The 21,942-nt window shown below is 50.5% G+C and overlaps 1 protein-coding gene and 1 long non-coding RNA gene across 5 annotated transcripts in view; one reads left to right on the top strand and one right to left on the bottom strand.

Annotated features, from left to right (window-relative positions):
- The window catches only part of LOC101678723, a 121,516-nt gene extending 118,726 nt beyond the window's left edge, over positions 1-2,790 (bottom strand). For all 3 annotated transcript variants that reach the window (XR_006601956.1, XR_006601957.1, XR_006601955.1), the window contains exon 1: positions 2,566-2,790. This is a non-coding gene — a long non-coding RNA (uncharacterized LOC101678723). The remainder of the gene's footprint in view (positions 1-2,565) is intronic.
- Positions 2,791-3,207: 417 nt separating this feature from the next.
- VLDLR (very low density lipoprotein receptor) overlaps positions 3,208-21,942 on the top strand; it is a 30,139-nt gene continuing 11,404 nt past the window's right edge. The window contains exons 1-5 of one of the 2 annotated variants that reach the window (XM_045065037.1): positions 3,208-3,337; positions 3,503-3,652; positions 15,965-16,084; positions 19,114-19,236; positions 20,838-20,960. In XM_045065037.1, the coding sequence (XP_044920972.1) occupies positions 3,571-3,652; positions 15,965-16,084; positions 19,114-19,236; positions 20,838-20,960 (448 nt within the window). In that variant the 5' untranslated portion in view covers positions 3,208-3,337; positions 3,503-3,570. Of the gene's footprint in view, positions 3,338-3,502; positions 3,653-15,964; positions 16,085-19,113; positions 19,237-20,837; positions 20,961-21,942 lie in introns of those variants that run through there. The other variant, XM_045065038.1, reaches the window with a different exon arrangement.

Here is a 21,942-nt window from a genome sequence, read left to right as displayed (position 1 = left end):
TCTGAAGACCCAGGAAGTAAATATTTTAGGCTTTGTGAGCAACATATGATCTTTGTTGCATATTTTTCTTCTTTGTTTAGTTCATTTGTTGCTTTTTGGGTGGTTGTGGGTTTTTTGGTACAATCTTTTAAAAAACATACAAACCATTCTTATACTCATAGGCCGTCCAAAAACAGGCCACTGGCCGTTTGCTGACCTCTACTCTTTATGACTATTGCCAGATACATGCAGGCAGCAGAATTACTCATGAAGTCATTCACACTGGGTCCATGAGACAGTTGTATCTTGCACAATTCTTATCATTAGACAGCAGACAAAAAGCAAGGGTCTCATTCAAGCAATGAAATGCCCCACTCTGTAAATGACACCCTGTGACTTCTCACAAATACTTGCCCCAAATTCGCCCTTCAGTGGGGCATTTCGACCATAGTGGGGCCAGAAAGTACAACCCTACCAAGTGACCATGACTTGGTCAAAATGATGACTCTACTCAGCTCTGAGTCAACTGCCCTGGGAAGCCTTTTCTGGCACTCTAGTTCCCCAGCCAGATGAGCTACCCTCCCCTATAATCTCACAGAACTTTGAGCATCCCTGGGCTGTGCTCTTTCTCTGCTATCCCCACCAGATCCTGAACTTCCTCCAGTTGGCATCTCCCTATGCCCACTGCAAAGCACAGGCCTACCTCCCAGGGATGCCCGGAGCCTGTTGCCTCCACAAAAAAATAAATGTGATGGACTGTGGGAGTGAATGCTTGCCTCTGCGTTTACCTGAAGGTGTCTGAATCTAGCACTGTCCACCGTCCTGAGACCAGTTGGTTCAACCACACCCATCTCCTCTCATGATCAATTTGTTTTGGTTACACAGTTATTTTCTGTATTAAGTTCATTTCTTCTTATAATTGTTTTCTCCTATCACTGCTTTGCAGAGAGCTGGTCCTTGAGGCCACAGAGAGCTCTGACTTTATGTGGCTTAGTTTTGCTCTCGGCTTACAGGTCAGAAGGCAGGCACAGAGAGGCACAGTGATTTTCCTAAGTTACACAGCCAATGAGAGGTCCAGCTAAAAGTTATGGTTTGGTTCAACAAAGCTACCAGATTGAACACATAGCCTCAGCTAAGTTCCCCGACAGTTTATTTATATCCCCTTGGAGGAGCAGAAAGCAAAATACATGTTCGTCAACTGTAAGTCTATTGTACCATATCAGGGTTTAGCTTGTAGTACCCATGCATTGATCTCTGAGAAAAAGACTAAACGCAAGCCACACGGACTGTTTATTAACCACGTGCTTTTCCATATGGATTCCACTCACCTCTCTACCACCTTTCCTCATCTGCAGATCTTTCAGAACCCTGAGAATATTGAAGGCAATGTGCCCCAAAGGTTTTACCATCACACCTTAATGCCTGTTAGAACAACACCTACACGCATTTTCACTACCCAACGGCGTAAGACAAATCCGAATTCAGTTTCACATGCAATATGTGCACGGCTCTGCAGTTGGAACTAAATGTACAATCACGGAGTGGGCAAAACAGCGTTGGGAATGAGTGATAGTGTAACCCTCCACAGACACAGAGTTAAGCCCCTTAATGTTTATCAGTTAGCCATCCTGATGTCCCCTGTCCCCACTAAAATGTATCCTGCAATTTTCCTCCTCTGCAATTTTCCTTTTCTTGCCATCTCCTGGATACAGTAAGTTCCTCATAAACATCCCCTCTGATGGCTAGCCTTGACAGAAGCCTAGCAGCACCAGGGCAAAGAGAATATAGATAAGCCGTTCCCACCACATTCCCATCAAAAGAACACCTCTAGAACATGGTCCTATTGAATCTGGCAAAGTTTGGGTTATTTTCCACCTGAAAATAACTTAAAAAAAAAAAAAAAGAAAAAGGAAAAGAATAAGAAAATATGTAAACCCTTTATTTAAGATGGAGAAATGGCTCCTTGTGCGCTCCAACTCTCGTTAAGTGCTTAATAAACCACCCGAGACAGTGCACCTCAGCCAGGAGAGAGTGTGCTAGAAAACTAAAGTAAACACACACACAAAACAAATTACAGGCTCAGGTCCTGCAGTGCACAAAACAAGAATCAGTCCTTAATCGGAATCTTGCCCTACTTCCTTTTTTTTTTCTTAAGCCTTATAATTAAATGTTACAAAGTGTATCCAGAAGAATAAACCTAGGTTCCCCCTCCCCCCCAACAAGAAAAGGTTAAGCTTTTAATTACAGGCCCTCAAACTATCATTTTGTGCAATTAGCAATTAACTCTAATCGTTGATGAGTGAATGCAGGGCTGCGCTGGCAATCTCCCTCCTCCTAGCCTGGGTTATTTCAGTCCCGTTCTATCCCAGAGAACAAGCCACACACACACACACACTCACTCACTCACTCACTCACTCACTCTCTCTCTCATTGAAAAACACATTCAATTTTTAGCGAAAATGGCATCCCGGCGTGCGACTGAGACAGGCACCCCGAACCCCACCTCGGAGCAGCCCAAAGGTGTCGAGCCCGTCCGCTCCATCACTTTCAGGTGGAGCTAGGAGGCCTGAGGAAGCCGCTACCTACCAGCCTCACAGGACCGGCCTGCCTTTGGGGGCGCCGGAGAGGGTGGCAGGGAGGGAGAGAGGGAGAGAGGGAGAGCCTCGCAGGCTCGGGAAGCCGCGGGTCCCCCCCGGCCGCCGGCCCCGTTAGCGGGCGGGCGGTGGCAAGAGCAGCGCGAGTTGCATCAGCGCTCCCCGCTGCCGCCGCGCCTCGGCCGGGAGGGTACAGTAGGGACTGTAGGCAGCGCACGGCGGCTGCGGCGGCAGGTTCCCGAGATCAGGAAATTAGGGCAGGCACCGGGGATTGGAGGCGAGGGCGGCGCGCGAGCCAACCAGCGGCCGCCCCGGGCCCCCGTGAGCCCCGGGCGGACGCGCGGAGCCGCCGGGCCCCAGGAGCAGCCCGGGTGGCAGCGGCGGCCGCGGCCACTCACGCCCGCACACACGCCCTCCCGCAGCTCCGCGCGGGCACCTGGCTGCCCGGAGCTCCCGAGAGCAGCGCGTTGTTGGTGGGGGGGAAGGAGGGCTGAGGCCGCCGCTCCCCCCACCGCCCCCCTCCCGTCGCTGACCACTCCCCCTCCTGCCCCCTCCTCGCCGCTCACCCCGCGCCCCGGCAGCCGCCAGTGTGGGTGCTCCGCGGCCGGCTCCGCTCTCTTCTGCCTTCTCCTCCGCTCTCGGCTCCCCACCCCCTCTCCCTCCCCCCCCCTTCCCCTCTCTTCCCCTACCCTCCCCTCCTCTGCAGCGCCTGCATTATTTTCTGCCGGCAGGCTCCGCTTGCACGGCTGCTGCGGCCCGGGGAGGTGGGTGGGTGGGTGGGTGGGTTGGCTGGTGGGGAGGAGATTGTGCAAGTTGTAGGGGAGGGGGTGCCCTCTTCTTCCCTGCTCCCTTTCCCCCTTTCTAACTCCTTCCCTGTCCTCCTCCCCCTCCCCCCCTCCCCGCCCCCACCTCCTTCCTCCTTTGCGAAGGGCTGGTAACTTGTGCGGAGCTAGCGAGCGGCGGCGGCGGCGGCGGCGGCACCATCCAGGCGGGCACCATGGGCACGTCCGCGCGCTGGGCGCTCTGGCTGCTGCTCGCGCTGTGCTGGGCGCCCCGGGAAAGCCGCGCCACCGGAGCGGGTGAGTGAGGACGCGCCCCTCCGCCGGCTGTCCGGACCCCGCCGGGGCGCCAGGGGGCCCCGAGGCGCGGGTCTCCTTTTGCCCACCCCCCTCCTAGGAGGCGCCTCTCCGCTCTGCTCGCCTGCTTTCCCTCCCAACCCTGGTGGCGCCTCTGAGCTGACTGTCAGCGCCGCGGCCACGGGGAGCCGGGCTTGGGGGACAGCGGGATTTGGGGTGTCCTAAAGCCTCGCCTGAACTAGTCTTCATTCCCTTACACTCTGTCCCCCAAAGCCGCTAAATTTTGCCCTGTTTTTCAGCCCGCTTGGCCGGGGCTCGGGAATGTGGGCTTCGGAGCCTCTGAACAATGGTTCTGTCTGCTCTGCCAGGCGGAGTGTTCGGAAGGAGGCAGAGGGCCGGGTCGGGCCGAGCGGGGCGCGGGAGCCCGGGGCACGCTCCTGGCACTTGAGGGAGGGTGGGAGTGTTCGGTGGTCGAGGGTGGGCGCCCCCGGGGACGCGGGGCGCCGGGTGCGGGTCCCGGCAGCGAGTCCCCGGTGACGGTGAGCGGGCGCACGTTCGATGGGCGGCAGCCGGGAGGCTCCAGGGAGCCACTTGAAGTGCGCAGCCTGCGCACCCGGACTGCGACTCCCCGGGCGCCGGTGGTCTCTCTGGAGTAGGGGTTAGAGGACGAGCGCGGTCTCAGCCAGGACTCCCCGCTGGGTGTTTCACCCCTTCTCCCCGCTCCCCCCTCGCGCCGTGTTTGTAAACCTCTCGGGTCTCCAGTGTAGCTGGGCGGGGGGGCGGGGGGGCGGGGGGGGAGCGCAAGGAAGACTTAATCAGGTTAGTTTGCTGATCTTCGTTCCCGGTGAGATTTCCTTGAGAGGAATTGAGTCCTAATCTAGTGACTGTGCAATTAGCCTTCATTCCAAACAATAGATCAAAGGGAGTAGCGCGAGAGAGCTGGTGTGTGGCGCTGGGGACTACTGCCGAGGGCCCCGGGTCTGCCGCACTGGGCCCGGGAGCCCCGTCCTCGGCCACTCTCCCCGTGGCAGCCGCACAACTTTCCTGGGCAGAGGACAGGAAGCCCTTCCACAAATTCGGTCCGAGTCCCGGCGCGCCCCTGAAGTGATCTTGACTGGACGCGGCGGGCCCCGCTGGCCAGCTCCGGGGAAGTGGACAGAAGCTGCCCCGATCCGAGCACCCATGCCAGAGTCCTGGCTCCTACCGCCCGCGGCTCAGGAGGCCCGCCTGCCTGCAGTCACGTGGCTCCCGAAGTGAGCCAACTTGAAAGTGTGCGGTCAAGCCCTCTCGGGCCATACCTGGGGGGTTCGAAGCCTCCCAGTGCCCCCCCTGCCCTTTGGCTCGGACTGTCCCGAGCGAGCGTGTGAAGCTGGGACGGGCTTTTCTGCCCTCTGCGATTGGCTGGCCGCCCGATCACGTTTGGGTTGGTCACATGGCTCCGCGAACTCAGCATAGAGCAGCCCAAGAAGTGGGATCTGTGAGGGAACGCATAGCACCAGACAGGCTCCCTCGCACTGTCCTCCCAAAAGCTTTCCCCGACCTGGACTCCCAGAAAAAGGCGGGTCGTGGAGACAGCCTCTGACGGGTAACAAACTTCAGGGCCTGGAGAAGGCCTGCCTACAAGAATTTTCAGACTGGAACATTAATCATTAATGGATGAGCAATACTAACTTATTAAATGATTTCTCGGAATAGTACCATGACTTGTATTATACTTTTCGTGACATTTCAAAAGACTAAGGTATACCAGAAACTCTTGATAACCAACCTTCCTGGAAAGGGTTTTTTGCTGCATGTTTTCTTTTAATGTAACATGTAAAACTTTCCCTTGGAGGTTAACGTTATTCTGTAGAACGCTGCAAATGCCCCTAAACTGCTGAAAGGAGTTAGTTGGCCTTGTATGAGGTAGGTGAGGGTCCCTTTGACTCCCTGTGTCACATGTGAAATATGTGACATGCCATGAATAGTGAAAAACAAAAGCCCACGCAAGACATACATTTTCAAAGGAAAGGGGGCACATCGTTTTTTCCACCAGATAGAATCTGGGATTGGCTGAAGAGGTACTGATCTTACGCCAACCCAGACTGACTCCTCTCTGAAGTTCAAAGCCCCAGGGTGTGTGAGTTGACCTTTTGGTCCTGGTTTTGTATACATCCCTTCTTCTCAACCACCTTCAACACCCCACCCCCCCACCCCACGCCAAATACACTCATGGTACTGGTCTAAAATACTCTAGGACAGGGCAGGAATGTTCTCAGATCCTGACCGAAAACTTCAACCAGGCTAACAAGAGAAGTTGAAATTCAGGAGTGGAGTTGCACTCCTGATTGCAAGTCCTTGGGAATTCTAGTACATTTCTAGTACATTTCCTCCAGCCTAAGGTAGTTAAGATTAGGATGTGGGGTACCACATATTCATTAAAGCCAGACCCTAGAAGAACAAAGATTTTAGGAGGGCTGTTCAAAAATGGCTAGCAACGAGCAGAAGAGGAGACAGAAACTTCTCTGACTGTGGAGAAAGGTTCATGAAGCTAGTAGGACTAGCTAGCTTAACCCAGAGAGAAGAGAAAATAAACTTAACTCTCATCCCCTTGGAGCAAGGGAAACTGTGACAGTGATCCTAATCCTCATTCAACCATAGAACAAGCTTGGGAGGCAAGATTCTTTAAAGGAGGATCATCTGGCAAGTGACAGCTTCCTGAAGTCTGAGCCCCTCCCTCCCTCCCGTGAATGGGCCTGTTGCTCCCTTCACATGACATTTAGCTAGAATGTCCGTCCTGTGTTGTTTTGATTCTCGGCTTTTGCTGCTTGTGTCCCCAGATTCCTTGTGTGTGTATAAAGGCCAGGATCAGCCAGGCAGCCCAGTGTTGTGACTGTGCCGTGATCAATTGCATACTGAAGCACTTAGCATTTCTAGCAAGGTTAATTACGGCAGTCTCCATGCTTCAAAGCAGTGAGGTCCTGATTTAAGTGTTTCTGCCTTTCATAAAGTTGAATAACCATAAATTCTATTTCACTTGAGCAGTTTAACTACCATTTTAGAAGCAATGAAAAGTAGCTCCAAGCCCCTTCGATTCCAGAATTATCAACCTGGTGAGACTTCACAAGAACTCCCAGAGTAGAACATGGCCATAATCAAGGGAACAGGGAGCTCCCAGATATATGGTGTTGGGTTTCCATCCAAAGGCCGAAAGACTCGGAGCACAGCATACATGTACGGATAACTCATGTTAAATACCTAGACTGTTCTCTATTTCTTACAGAATGTGAATGATGCTGTCCTTTTTGGTAGAAGGACGGATGATCAAGGATAGGCAGTTACCTCTTTGACCTTCAGTCACAGTTAAATTTACTTTGGAAAGCTACCTTCCCATTCTATCCTACGAGAAATCAAATGCCTCCAAGGGCTATGATAAGGTCTGCAATGATGTTTATGATAAATGTACCTGCCTTAGGAGAGCCTCTCAGGGTGGGATGCTCTCCAGATGGTTAATTGATAGACTCAAAATTGCTTATTATGTTCCCTTCTCCTCTACGTCCACCTCAGAAGAATTCTTAGGGCACAACATGGACAGTACTTCCAAGACAAAGGAAGTACAGGTGATGGGCGGGATGTACCTGTTGAGCAGAAGCAACCAGGGACAATTTTTTTGTGCCCAGCTAAAGAATTTTTAGCTAGCAGATTTGAGGACTGACAGCTTGTTAGCTTTCAGGCTCAGTGTGACTTACCTCTATCAGAATCCTGCTTGATAATTTCACTCTGCATTTTTCAGCTGGAATCTGTGTCTCTTTGCTAAGCTCTTCTGTTGGCTTAGCAATAAAAACTCTAAGTCTGGTTAATACCACCTGGTTAGACACACTAGCCATGCTGCAGGAACTAAAGCAGATGGCAGGTGATACCGTAAAGGTAGCGTACTTCTTCCTTCGTGTGATGTGTCCTAGGAAAGCTTGGGCCTGCTGGTTATTCAGGGGCTCTAAGTTAAGCAAGAACATGCATGCCTCCCAGGTGCCATGATATTAAGGACAGAGATTATGCAAAAAAAAAAAAAAAAAAGGTGGGGGGGTCCTTAATGTTTGCTTGGAGAGCCTTTGATGACTTTAAATTTTAGAAATGCTCCAGAGCCGGTGGAGAAGGGGAAGGGTATGCACGCTCTTGCATTAAGAAGTAACTTCGGAGGCAGAAACTTTAAGTTGGGACCACCGGCCAGAGTGGTTGATCTTGCCACCAACTTGGGTTCTGGGTTGGCCCTACTGGCTAGGAGCCTTTATGTATATAGATGTGGTTTGGGGGACTGGAGGGGTGGGGCTTGCAATTTGCCAAGCAAGAGAGATGATAAAACCTTAGTTGATAGACAACATTTGCAAACTACTTCACGTGTTAGATCTCAGTTCTTTTCCCGCCAAACCCTGAGTTAACACAGTTCCTATTTTGTAGACTGCCCCTAATCTCTCCTTTTCCAAAGACGCCTTCCCAAGATCCGAGTTATTAACTGATCTGTAGGTTCATGAAATAGGTGGTAGGTTGATGCCGACATTCCTCATACTTCGGCTTCAAACACTTGACATCCATCTACGGAGCACCTACCCTGTGCCATTCAGCACCAGCAGGCATGGTGGTGGGTGTGGGCACAGTGACTAGGGAGTTGGTCCTTTCTTCCATGGCATTCGGTCTAGTGGGGAAGTCAAATCAGGAAATCAGTGCTCCAACTACAGCCTGGCGTAGAAGTTCTGGAGAGGAGTGGGCAGACCCAACACTGAAGCCTTAATCATAAAATCACAGAAGAGGCAGCAAAGATAGCAGTCGAAGGTTGCCGGAGTTCCCACCTGCTACCTCTGTTACACAATACGATGCTTCCCAGTTGTCACCAAGAACATAGACTCTAATGCGACAAAGCTAGATACTATTCCATCTCCTCAGATGACCTTACGAAAGTGATCGGATCTGAGCAGCAACAGGTTGTGGCCAACATTCCCAAAGAGCATGAAAGCATGTCCCAAGTGAAATCCAGTTCCCACATATCAAATTTATGACACCGCCAGTTAGCTGCCACTACTGTTCCCTGCGTCCCAGAAGCTCGGTCCTCACAGAAAAATGAGGCTGGCATGCCCACACTCACACACTTGCTCTGACAGAGAGATATGGGAAAGCACACGGGTTTTAAACGACCAAGTGCCATAAGGATAGTGCACTCCCGTGGGCACAGAGAACTGGACTCTGTAAAGCAGAGTCTTCCAGAGTATTCTAGTTGGTCAGACAACTGGTCACACGCTTCAGGTTCAGAAAAGCTGGAAAGAATGCTTCAGGAACAGTCTAAAATTCAAACCAGCTTTATTACTGAATTACTAAATCCGCTGAGCCATCCAGGAACACTCACGAGTGCCCAAAGACTCTTGAGACATCAGGAACCTAGTCCCAAGCTACAAAGATAAATTCTAGGCCCTTCCTTAGGGGGATCCCCATGTGTAGAAACAGAAGCATGCAGATAGGGCAAGCATCTCTGGACATGGCCACTGTGTGACCAGCGGGAAGAAGCCAGACCACACCTGGTGGGTCAAGAAAGGACTGGAGGGCCTCCCTCAAGGGGAGACATGGGTGCCCACTCCAGTGGAGAAGTACACAGCAGGGACAGGAGCAAACAAGACCAAGCAAGAGTGAGCGCACAGGCCTGGGGATCCCTGGGTATACTCTGAGCAGATAGCTGGTGGGCACCAACTGGGAAAAGTTGGGGGAAGTCGGTGGGGAACTAGACTCAGCCCTGGGGCCAGACGTTGAGAAGCCTAGACGTGATCCCATCCTTGGCCCTTCAAGCCGTTCTAGGTTGCTTGAATTGCCATCTTGATATGGATAGAGAATGTGGCGGCCAGGAGGCAGAAGAACAGAAGACATTTAGGTCAAGTGAGGGATGTGAGCCTGGACAGGGCCAGGGCTTGGTGGCAAAATGCCAGGGGAGAAGAACCCAGGGTCTCTATGGGACCAAGGGTTTAGAGGAAGTGATACAGACCCTCAAGGATAGGGGCTTCTGGCAAAGACAAGACAGATTTTAGAAGAACCTCTTCACCATGCATACCTGTTAAGGCATCTAGATTTTACCTACCTAATGGGTACAGACGTTCCATCTCATACTGTCACCATAATGTCTATTGTGGCGATGGGCATGTGGCTTATGGCGCCAGAACTACATATTCCAACCCTGAAATTGACCCAGTCACTTCCATGGTGGGCTGGATCGTAGCCTCCTCACCTTTGGGCAGTGGTTTCAAAGTATGGTCGGAGGTCAGTACCATCTGGGAATACAGAAAGGCAAGCTTGGGCCCCACTCTGCTCCTGCTGAACCTGAAAATCTGGGAGGAGGGGCCCAGCACAGGTTCTAACAAGCCCTGTGGGGACTCAGGTACAAATGAGAACAGGAGCGCCCCCGACCCAGCACTAGCCGTCTACGACCCACAGGAACGAATAACTTGCCAATATGCTCCTACTTGACCAATGTTCCCTAGACTAGAAAGCCAAGCCCTGGCGACCTTCTAGGAAAAACCCTGCTGAGGACACTCGAGTGGCTTTTTTTTTTTTTTTCCTTATGAAAATGGGGCAGGGAGGGAACACAGCCTTGTCTTTCAATAGTAAGACTGTGTTAGGATAGTATCATCTTGGCAGATGAAACTGCCTAATTCTGGATCGATTTAAACAGACTCTACTACCCAAATTACCAAAAGCAAAAGCGACAGAATATTCCAGCAGGAAGCTGTCCTGAGTTCGAGGTGCTCTAGGCTGCGTGCGTGCTCCGTGCCGAGGCTTCTGGAGCCGGACTGCCCAGGGTTCAATTTTGCTTTCTGCACAGGCTGGTCTGGGGCAAGAGCTGCGCTACCCCTGTCCATACTCCTCTTTCCTGATACATAAAAGGGGGAAGAGTCGCGCTCAGCGCGTAGAAGTTAGAATTTAGGTGTGAATTGAAGTCTTAGAGGCGTGTTTGGCCAACAATTTTAAGAACGTGTTTACCCAGGGTTCTTAAGATCATCTCACCCATGTCCGTGGAGAAACTGACACGTGAACAGTAAGATTCACTTCTTTCAGTGAATCAGAAGGATGACCCCAAGGGTTGAACAGCTTCTAGCTGGTTCTTCCAAGGGTTGAACAGCTTCTAGCTGGTTCTTCCAAGTGCTTTAGAGGCTGACGGGAGGGCCAGAGCACAGCCTTCGTGCCTGACGGCAGGAGCCGTCTTCCTTCCTCCCTATCAACTCACTAACCTCTCCAGAGAGAAAACCACTCTGCTGACTCGCAGGTCTGCTTGTCCTAAAATGAGTTTTAGCCTATGAATAGAAAGACTGGCATGAAAGCAGCAGCAGTAGTGAGCCTCACTAAGAATAAATGCCCTTGGCGGCCCCGAAGTGGCGAACCAAGTGGACTGAAGAAATTCCTCTAGATAACAGCCTTGTGCTCCGGCAAGGAGAGGGAGAGCCGTCCGACTCCTTGGGCCTGCGGCAGCCGGAGCCTCTCGGTGCAAGTTCAAGTTCAGGTCTGCGCCTGATACCCAGAACCTCCCTGTAGTCTGGGCAGCGGGGAGCCCTCTAGGGAAATGTGTGGCCCACGCTGAAGGCTGGGTGTTTACTAGAAGGTCTATGTAGTTCTCCACTGAAGCTTCCCTGTTGCTCTTCCCCGTTAACCCTTGCAGGGACAGTCAGACAGCAGCAGGCTGACTTCTCTATGCATGTAAACCCCCGAGTTTCTTGGAGCCGGTGACCTGCCAACATGGCTGGGTAGCAGCACTCACTCCTTAGGTAAGCAAGGCTCCTGGGACAAGGCACCTTGATGTCAAAAGTTTGCAGCATCGGATTCTCCCCGTGCGAGGGACAGAATTAGCAAGTGAGCCTCTGACACTCCTGGGCCTTCATTCATTACAAATGCCAAAAGTTGTGATGACGTACATAGGTGATGAGGTGCCAGCGACTTCCAAACCACCCCTCCACCAACCCAGAGGGGCAGGGATATTCGTTCTAAGTATTCGAGCTGAAAGAAAACCCAGGTGGAGGCCAACAGTTCGATTTCTCAAAGCAATAGAAAGAACACTTTCCAAATGCTTACACGAAACCCTAGTAGTGGAACAGAAAGCCTTCCTGGTGGAAACAGGCAAAACACACAGGGTTCCCCACAGTCACAGCCTTTCCTCCCCAACTTTAACCATACTTTTGGTGCTAAAGCATTCCTGTGAAACCCTGTGGCTTTGAGGAACCTGCTAAAAACCACCTTGTCCCCCAACTGTTCACCTTTCTGAGCAGATAGGTCTGGGGATACAGGCTGCCTAGAGCTTCTACTTCTAGGGTCATTTTTTGAGGCATTGGTGGTTTTAGTTTAGTCTAAGAATTAAAAGCACCGGGGCGGGGGTGGGGCAGGTGTCTGGGTGACCAGTCAGCTGAGCGTCCCACTCTTGGTTTCGGCCCAGGTCGTGATCTCAGGGTCATGAGATCAAGCCCCACGTCGGGCTTCAGGCTCAGTGCAGAGTCTGCTTAGAACTCTCTCCCCGGCCTCTCCCCCTGTCCCCCCACTCCTGCTCTCTCTCTAAAATAAGTAAGTCTTGGGGGGAAAAAATCCACAAAAGCACCTCAGGCGGAGATGATTTCAAGCTCAGCCTGTTCCCTTTATGAAAGGAGAATGCTGAACCCGAGACCTAACTGTCAGGGATGAAAATAGACTTTGGGTCCACAACCCTGTAATCCCCCCCAAAGCTCTGGAAACCCAAAGCTTCTTAACTTGTCGGGTGCTGTCGGTCCTCCTGGAGGCTCTGTGAAACGGCATTCCCAGTGAGCCCCCGAGGTGTGAGGGAGAATCTTCTTGAACCTTGGACAGAAGACAAACAGCCCTGCAGTCTGGCTGAGGTCCTAGTACCGGGGCGGGGTGGGGGCGGGGTGGGGGTGGGGGGGCTCTGGCCACTATGCAAGGTGGGGAGTTCAACCGAACCAGGAGCGCTTTCTGCCCAGGAGCAGTCTGTCATAACAGAGTACTGAGATAACAAGAAACTTGAGGCACAGCCGTCAGGCCTATCATCTTTACTCACTTCTCTTTAAAGAGAGGGTCCTTTAGAAAGGCAGCCGGCCAGACTTAGCCCCTGTGACCCACGCCCCGCTCATCTAGTCAAGGAGAAGCAACATGCAGTATCCTTCCCTTCTCCCGCGCACCGTTCTCCCTGGTAATGCAGAGCCCCGCGTGTGTCCTGGCGAAAACACCGCTTTAAGATAACTGGGCAGAAGGTTTAGGAAAATCGGGCCAAAGTGGCAGTATCTCAGATATGCAAAGGTAGAAATGAAACTCCTTTTTGTTTTACCGTATTGGAATAAACACCAAAAGCATGCTTGTCTCTCTGTCCTGAATCTCTTCAGTATTGACTTGGAAGCACTGCTTCTGGGATTTTAATATCATTTATTATTGCACACAATTAGTTTGCTACAACTAGGTTCAGAGACCCTCTTGGAGATGCTGGTGAGCTGAACGCCAGCCTTATTTTACCTGGGTGCCTGTATTTGATCGCAGGCTGGCTTGAGTGTCTAGGAATATCTGTAGCTTCTGAAGTCAATTTTAAGATCTTCAGTGCCTAACCCTGAAGGGGAAAACCATCATTTGACACCTAGTTTTACACCCCTGTTGAAGCCTGATTATATGCCTACCTTTTTTTTTTTTTTAAGATTTTATTTATTTATTTGACAGACAGAGATCACAGGTAGGCAGAGAGGCAGGCAGAGAGAGAGGAGGAAGCAGGCTCCCTGCTGAGCAGAGAGCCCAGTGCAGGGCTTGATCCCAGCACTCTGAGATCATGACCTGAGCTGAAGGCAGAGGCTTAACTCACAGAGCCACCCAGGTGCCCCTGTGCCTACCTTTTTGAGTGTGTTGATATCAGTGTCTGAATTTTTGTCTCTTTTTCACTGAGCAAACTTTGGTACTGAAAACCTTTAAAAATAATTCAGGGCCAAAGATGTAGTGAAAAGAAGGGCCACGTGCACCCCAATGATCATGGCAGCAATGGCCACAGTTGCCAAACCGTGGAAGAGAGTAGCGATGCCCTTCAACAGATGAGTGGATAAGGAAGATGTGGTCCATATACACGATGGACTATTAGGCCTCCATCAGAAAGGAGGAATACCCAACTTTTGAGTCAACGTGGATGGGCTTAGAGGAGATGATGCTGAGTGAAGTAAGTCAAGCAGAGAGAGTCCAGTATTATATGGTTTCACTTATATGTGGAGCATAAGGAATAGCACAGAGGACATTAGGAGAAGGAAGGAAAAAGTGAATTGGGGGAAATCAGAAGCGGAAATGAACCATGAGAGACTATGGACTCCGGGAAACAAACTGAGGGTTTCAGAGGGGAGGGAGGTGGGGGAGGGGTGAGCCCGGTGATGTGTATTAAGGAGGGCACGGGTTGCATGGAGCCCTGGGTGTTACACGCAGACAACGAATCATGGAGCCCTGCATCAAAAACTGATGATGTACTGATGATGGTGACTAACCTAACACAGTAAAAAAAAAAAAAAATCCGGAGCCTCCTAACCGCAGCCTGACTGTTCTCTCCAACTAGATTTCCATTGATGTTGTCCGACGACAAGTCGCACACTTGCTTCCTTTTACATGAAGTGCTCTAAGTAGGTTCTTAGCACAGCCCTCAAAGGTCGGGGGACAGAGAACTGAAGCCGGGGCCCTGTGCAGCTCGCGCCAGCACAGAGAACACGGACAAGCTCTTGGGATTACAGTGATGGGTGGGGAGAGGTAGCCGCTTCTCCTATTCAGTTGAACAGGATTAAAGCCAGCCGCTGACATTTCCTGCCAACCTCTACCCTCCTCAATCCCTAATATCTTAATCCCAGTAAGATACTTGTGGAACGAACAGATGGTATGAAACAGAGGTAAGAAATGCCACCGAAATCTACTACTTTCTATCTGGGTCCCAGCTTCACTGGACTCCTAGGAGCAGAGTGGCGCACACGGTTTACGAAAACACTGCGTTCCCGAGAATACCACCACCCCCGTATGGCAACCCTGACTTGGACGGCATTCTCATCTCCCTGGGAGTTAGCCACAAAGCACAGGCTGCCCCCAGAGAGCCGGGAGTAGCTGACAGTCGGGAGGCCAACGGGAGTGTTGTGTGCCCAGCACAAGAGTTCCAGCCCGTGCTTGTCACCGGCGCGTCTTTTCTTAAACCAGCTGCTGATGCCGGGAGACGGCAGGAAGTCGGAAGGCTTTCTGCTGGGAAGGACTCCCTCTGTCATCTGCAGGAGCTCTGGGGCACCCGAATAGTTGCAGTCTATGTCTGTGAAGCAGCTAGACCCTTGCCTTGTCGCTCAAAGAAATCACCCCCTCCAGACGGGCCCACGTCTGGATGGGAAACACCCGAACGGTAGCTGTCCCGTGACAGGCAAGGACAAAAAACAAAACTACATGCTCCGCTTACAAGGATTCATTCATGCCACCCTGTGAATGAAACATCCACACGTCGAGCACAGGAACGCAGAGAGTTGGAGGAACAGAATCCGGTCTGGGGCTCTCCCGTGCTTTCGTTCCCTTCCGTCGCTAAGAAGGACCTCCCTTGACCTCTCAACTGTCCCTTCTTGATTTTTATCCCCAAGGCGTTTTGTAAGCATATCTTTTTCTAATTAGACCTCAAATTTGAAGACAAGGAGCCAAGCATTTTACCTCTGTTCTGCCCCCTCCTTGTGGCCTCTTGTAAATCTCCCTCAGTTTGCCTGTAATGGGAACATTATCCATGAATGGTATAGAATGTGGCCAAGAAATGCTATGAAAGGATTCAGATTTGGCTGTATTCGAGCTACACTCGTGAGTTCAACCAATGAGGAAATGACACCCCGGGTAGGGGAGTCCCACCCAACTCCCCACGGCCTCTGGGCCATTGAGGTTCCTTCTCTCTTGGTCTGGCTCCATTGGCCCAGAATCACTACTCCAGCCACCACGTGCAGTTTTCAGGAGTCAGAAAGGAAGGAAGGAAAATGGGCCCCCATCCCTTTGACAATATTTCCCAGAAGGTCTATCTTACCATTCCTACTTATATTCCACTAGCCAGACCTTAGCCTCATGCCTGATTCCAAGAGAGGCTGGGAAATCTAGTCTTCTCCAGATGGCGTTTGCCCCACTAAGAACTCAATAACCGTCCATCACTGCCCCTGTGCCTGCCCAGCCCTGGTGACTAGAATGTTCTACCCTGCTGAGTCTGCAGCGGTCCCTCCAAGAGGGACCGTATCCACGGGTTTTGGGTAACTTGCATCTCTAACTTTCCACGCTTGCATCCCAGCTTAGCTAAGTGCTCCCTCTTGATTTTAGGAAGAAAAGCCAAATGTGAACCCTCCCAATTCCAGTGCACAAACGGCCGCTGTATTACGTTGCTGTGGAAATGCGACGGAGACGAAGACTGCGCTGACGGCAGTGATGAAAAGAACTGTGGTGAGTAAGGAGCCCGACTGTCCTGGGCCACCTCACGAGGGTGCGCGCACGTCACGGAACGTGATGCTCTTATCTTAGCTTCTCAAATGGATCGCGATTCTGAAAATAAGGGGCCGTTCGTAAGAACTGCCATGAACCCCAGGGTCCCAAGAGTCTATACATCCTGGTCTAGAGCAGTCTGGTTCAGTGTTTGACACGGGACTACCAGCCTGAGCACGGAATGTTGACGATCGAGCGCAGGTCCTTGGAAATGGCAGGACCTGGTTTATCGTAGGTCAGGCAGACGTTCAGTATGGGAAGCTAGGATAGGGATAGGACGACGAGAAGTAGAGACAGAAGCTTACTTAGAACAGACTTTCTATTTTTATAATTCTCAAATAGCCCTGACTCCCCCCCACCCCCCGCCAAAAGAAAGCATCTATTGTAGGCAGAGACTTTTTAAGTCATGAATAGTAAGAAATCCCCTTGGGTTTCAGCAGGTTCCTAAACTCCTGACATAGAAACTCCAGGCCAGGGCAGATCACAGATCAGATAAGGATTTTTAAAAAGCCTCTGCCTACAACAGATGCTAATTCTAAAGCTTTTAGGCAGGGCGGAAGACAATGTTTCCCCAAGAGAACTGGAGTAGACCCTCATGCCCACTGGTACGCACATACCCACACTGATCATAGATCATGGTGAGACATGCCTCACGTTGAGCCACAACAGCTGACAGCTACATGTCAACATGGCCTTTAGGTTACCTTGAACACATGCTGAAGGTGATTTTTTATCCTTTGGTTCTATGGTGTAAAAATCCTGAAACAAGACTGTATGGATGTCGGTGACAACATGGTCATTTGCCTTCTAAAGGACGTTATATAAAGATGTCCACTCTATAAACTAGAAATACAGAAGAAAAATAGAAGGTAATGCAGGGAGCTTCAGGTGCCATCTCGTTGTGTCCTCCCCTGCTTCTTCATGCGTCATTACAAATATGGCGGCACTAAGGCATCATGGCACTTGTCTCATGCGGAGCAACAACATGGGAAAACCCATTGTTCTTAGAGAGTAATTATTCTCATGTTTCAGAAGCCTGCTTTGGCCACTGACTACCTTAGTAGCAGCTAACCTGGGTCATCTTAGGGATCACCGCTGGCTCTTCCTAAAATAGTCTCCACATAAATAACTTCTACACACATGACAGGAGGGTTTGGAAGAGGTAAGAGGATAAATAGATGTACTCGAAATCCCATGAAATGGGAAAAATTAAATATGTCGTTGGCCAGCACCGGTCTCTGCCTCCTGGGTATGCAGGTAGAGAAGGAGAGAGGGAACGTTGCTCAGGGAAGCTCTGCATGTTTATTTTGAGATGTTCCTCCCTGGAAGGGAAAAGGGGGCCCAGTTGCTTAAAACGCATATAAAACCGCTTAGTATTTTTCCTGTCCGCTGTCTCGATATTGAACTGGGCTATAGTTTCAGTAGAGCTGTTTCTTTCAGGCATGTCAACCAGCATTTTTAGTCAACTGCCGCTTGGAATCCACAAGTCATGTGTTCCCATCAGCACCCCCCTGCCCAACTCAAATCTGTTAGAAGCGAGAGGCTCACCGGATTAATGAGTAACGTAGACCCTCTGAGCCGGTAACTGGTAGACCTCTTCCCCTGTGACACACCTACGTTTCTATCCATCTCTTAAGGCCCAATTCAAACAGCCTTTCTTGAACCTTCCAGTCTGTGTTCAGAACAGAGAGGGAGGATCTCTGGCAAGTTTCTATCCCTGTTTATCATTAGCATTAGCACTTGGTAGGACAGCCGTCTTGCCTACTCCTGTAACATCTTATACATCCTCAAACCACGTGGTCTCTTTACAATGACTCCCCCCATCCTCTTCCAAGGACCACCACAGGCTGAACTGCCGCAAACTAGCTCCGCAGATGCTCCCGCACCTTCCTACAGGCTCAGGGGTGTGCGAGTCTAGATGTCGCTTTCACCATTAATACTGGGGTTTGAGCGTTTCCGTGATTTTTAGAAACAGGTGTGAATCTAAGAGCTAAGGTGGCCTTTCTTGTTTCCTTGGCTACACATTTCATGGGGAAGAAGTATCCCTTTTGGATCATCAGGATTTGTCACCACGTCTTTCGAGTTGTCAGAATGGGCTATAATCACTCTATTTCCTTGTTGCGCTGTGTCTGAGGCGAGGGAGAGGGGGGTTTCCCTCTGCAAGCTGTCCCTAGCTCAGACCCCAGACTTGAAGCAATCCCTTTCTAGTTCTTAGCGAACTGTCAGCTTTTAGCTGATTTACCATTATAGAATATTCATTAGGGAAGAAGAGTGAAAACTGGAAATTTAGGCACGTGAGCAAGGAAGAATGCACCTTGGGAAGGAGAAGCCTAGAACACCCTATGTGGCTGCTTACGGAGACCCTCCCTGCCGTCTCTGACTACTTGGTGGGCAAGTGACCAAGCCACCCAGTTGGTTTAGGAGAGTCCAGATTTATGCCTGTCTTCCTGGCATACTTCTCAGTGTCCCCACTCTGCTGATTGTCCCATTTTTGGACAAGTTGCATGGTCACCAGAATCACAGGAGAAAAGGCCTGCCCTTGTTGGAATTAGTAGCACAATGGATACCTTTCTCAGGTGATTTGTCACTCTAGCCCTCATGGGGGGACGCTGGCAGCCCCCACAGCATCTTCTGTGACTTTTAGCTGATGTTAGTCCAACTCTTGGATTCTAAATGTGACATCGTTTATACCCGGGCTTAAACATTCTCCCTGGGTTGTAAGGTAAGGAGCAACCCCTGTCTTACCATGACTTCCATATCCCCCAACTCTCTCAAATGACCATCTTGCTCCTCTGGAGAAAAACACAAAAACCAAAAAAAAAAAAAAAAAAAAAAGATTTTTCTAGTGTTTGCCTGGATATTGGCAGTTTAGCACTAGCAGGCTCCATTCTGTTGTTGGAGTAAAAGGTGTCAACAGGCAGTTTCACCCCCAGCGGGAATATCAGCCCTTGGGTGCCTATGACTTTAACCCCGCCGATCAACTTTTATAGTGAAGAAGACGTGTGCCGAGTCAGACTTTGTGTGCAACAATGGCCAGTGTGTCCCCAGCCGGTGGCAGTGTGACGGGGATCCCGACTGTGAAGACGGCTCTGATGAAAACCCAGAACAGTGCCGTGAGTGATTTGCTTTGGACCATAACTCTCCCAGGCTGTTTCGTGTTTTGTAGCTCTAAGTCTTATTTCATCCAAAACTTGGTTGTAATTTCCCTTGGCCTGCCTTGATGTGTGGGCCAGTGGACTCCCAGGTCAGTCAAGTCATTAACAAGTTGACGAGTGTCTATTAAAGGATATTGTCCCTAGTCTAACAAGACTGACATTCTCTTGGGTAGCTTTGCTATTGAATGTTGAAGACCGAAGCCAGCCGATTTGATTAAGAACTCCTTGACTAGGTGCATAGATTTCAAATATTTGGTAATCATGACTCCAAGCAGATGGTACTCTGGTCCTGGAAGCTAAGTTGAGGTAGGAGGTTCCCCACTTTGGGCCCAGGATAAGCTTTTAGATGTATAGCTTATGTTATATATAACATATAACAGTATATGTTATATTAACATATGTGCGTTATATATTACATATATGTTATAACATATATGTTGTACATACACATATAACATATAACATTATATGCTATATATAACATAAGCTGTACATCATACACATACATATATGCATGTGTATATATGTACATATATATGTACACACATATGTATGCACACATATATGTTTATACACACACACACAGAGACATATATATATATATAGTCCATTACTGAAGGGGTAAGGTGGCTAGAAATAGGGTGACATCGTGATTTTTTAACAAACCTCTTACCTCAGGTTATCAAAGTAGGGTAAAGCTTACAGCTTATTCTTAAATAAGAAAAATGTCATAGGTATGACACTGTGTATCTGTGTTCTTAGGCAGATAGCCAGGAAAAGGTCTGTGACATCACAGGGGATGAGGATTTGGGACAGGTAAATTAGGATCCTTTGAATGTCATGGTGAAGAAAGTCTTGGAATTCATTTCGAAGCAGTCGAAAGCTGTTGAAACACGAAAAGTGCCCATCTCCTGGGAACCAGGTTTAGGTATGGAATAAGGGTGACAAAACTCAGTGGAGCAGAAAAGAAGATAAATGCATCAATTTCAGTTTTCGAGGCAAAGGAGTCAGGGGAGCGATAAGAACATTGGTCACGGCAGGTCAGATCCCCTCCAGGAAAGCGTGGTTGCCCAGAAACACGGCCCTGAGTTTTAGCTGAGGGTGACCCAGTGAGGTCAGGAACTAGGAGGAGGTCCCTGTTTTGGCAAAGCTCCTGTAGGTCATGAAGAACCTTTAAAGGAATCCAGTCAGGAGGCTCCCCAGGTGTTAGGTCATCTAGCCTTTTGGGAAGTGGCCATTAGGTGACCTTATGTGGTATCTGACAGATCACAAACAAACAAAAAAAGGTCAAGGAGCAGGCCGGCCAATAAACCTAACTGTGCCAAATAAAACGGAAGCCAGAGCTGAGCACGCCACGGAACCTTGAGGAGGAACGCGGTTGAGGCTCTCCGGGGTCCCACCGGGCGACACCGGCTGGCGTGGCTTCCACTAGTAGGTCGCATCTCACCCCTTCGCCAGGCCACCGAGGGACAGGTGTGAGCCCGGGCAGGCAGCGCGGGACCAGCTGTGTGGCACGGAGGCGTGGGGGAGGCTCTTTTGAGACTGTATATCATCAACAGATATGAGAACATGCCGCATAAATGAAATCAGCTGTGGCGCCCGGTCCACTCAGTGTGTCCCCGTGTCCTGGCGGTGTGATGGTGAAAATGATTGTGACAGTGGCGAAGATGAAGAGAACTGTGGTAAGAAGACTGCTGTCGAGTGGCTTATCCCCGAGACCCTTTTGCTCAAAGAGAAGGGTGGGCAGGGGGAGACGCTCCCTCGAGTGTGAAGATGCGGTTCCGGTGACTCGCTTTTCAGTGACTTCGCTGTGCGCTCAGCTGCTTGGCCTTCGTTACTGCCCTAAAACTCTGGCAGGAGTCCCCCGGTGACTGGCCACTGCTTGCTCTGGTGTTCCTCCTAGGCAGATAGACGGGAGACGGTAAGTCGTTCAGGGCACTGCCACCCAGAATAGGTCAGTGAAGCCACAGCGGTGTGGCGTCTGTGTCTATTAGGACAGGGGGACCCGGGCCTTCCTCACGTGGGCTCAGCACAGCCGGAAGGGGACTAGGGCCACAAGCTCACGCCGAGGTCTCAAGTGGGTCTGCTTCTTGGAATACATGACCTGAGTAGCCTACGAGGAACTTGGGCTTGCCTCCAAGCTAGATTCTCTTTGAGCCTTTCCAAAGGTTTACCTGGCCCAGAAGCGTTAGCTCTCATCTTGCCAGCGGAGACCCAGAGAAAACCCTGCCCAGCCGATGGTCCTTGATTTGTCTCTTCTTATAGTTCCTGCCTGTAAATACGAGCTCTGTTTCACAGGCTTTCATGTTTCTGTTCCTGGGAAATGTGTAATAAAGTGCCGTGCGTTCCAGGCAAGGCCCTGGGAATTATCTGGGTTGAACAAACATTGCTGTGAGCACTCTTTCAAGCTACCGCCCTTTTATAGGGCTCCCAGAGCGACAGCTCCCAGGGCTGACAAGCACAGGCCTCCCACGGCCGCAGAGTACTAGTGAGCTGACCATGCTTGTACTCCAAACACCAGTCTCGTGTGGAGAAGTCGACTTCCGACGTCAGTACCACTGCACCTAGTCCAATGAGTTTCGGTTCAATCCCAGAATTGAGCTTCATGTATTGGTAAGCCCCAGAGCTGCCAAGTATCTCCCTCCTAAAACTAGACTTTGCTTC

Source organism: Mustela putorius, unplaced genomic scaffold (genome assembly GCF_011764305.1).
Source record: "Mustela putorius furo isolate JIRA1106 unplaced genomic scaffold, ASM1176430v1.1 tig00003854_pilon_pilon_pilon, whole genome shotgun sequence".
NCBI classification, from domain to species: domain Eukaryota; kingdom Metazoa; phylum Chordata; class Mammalia; order Carnivora; family Mustelidae; genus Mustela; species Mustela putorius.
Note: the sequence above shows the minus strand (reverse complement) of the source record. Positions and strands in the feature narration are given on the sequence as shown.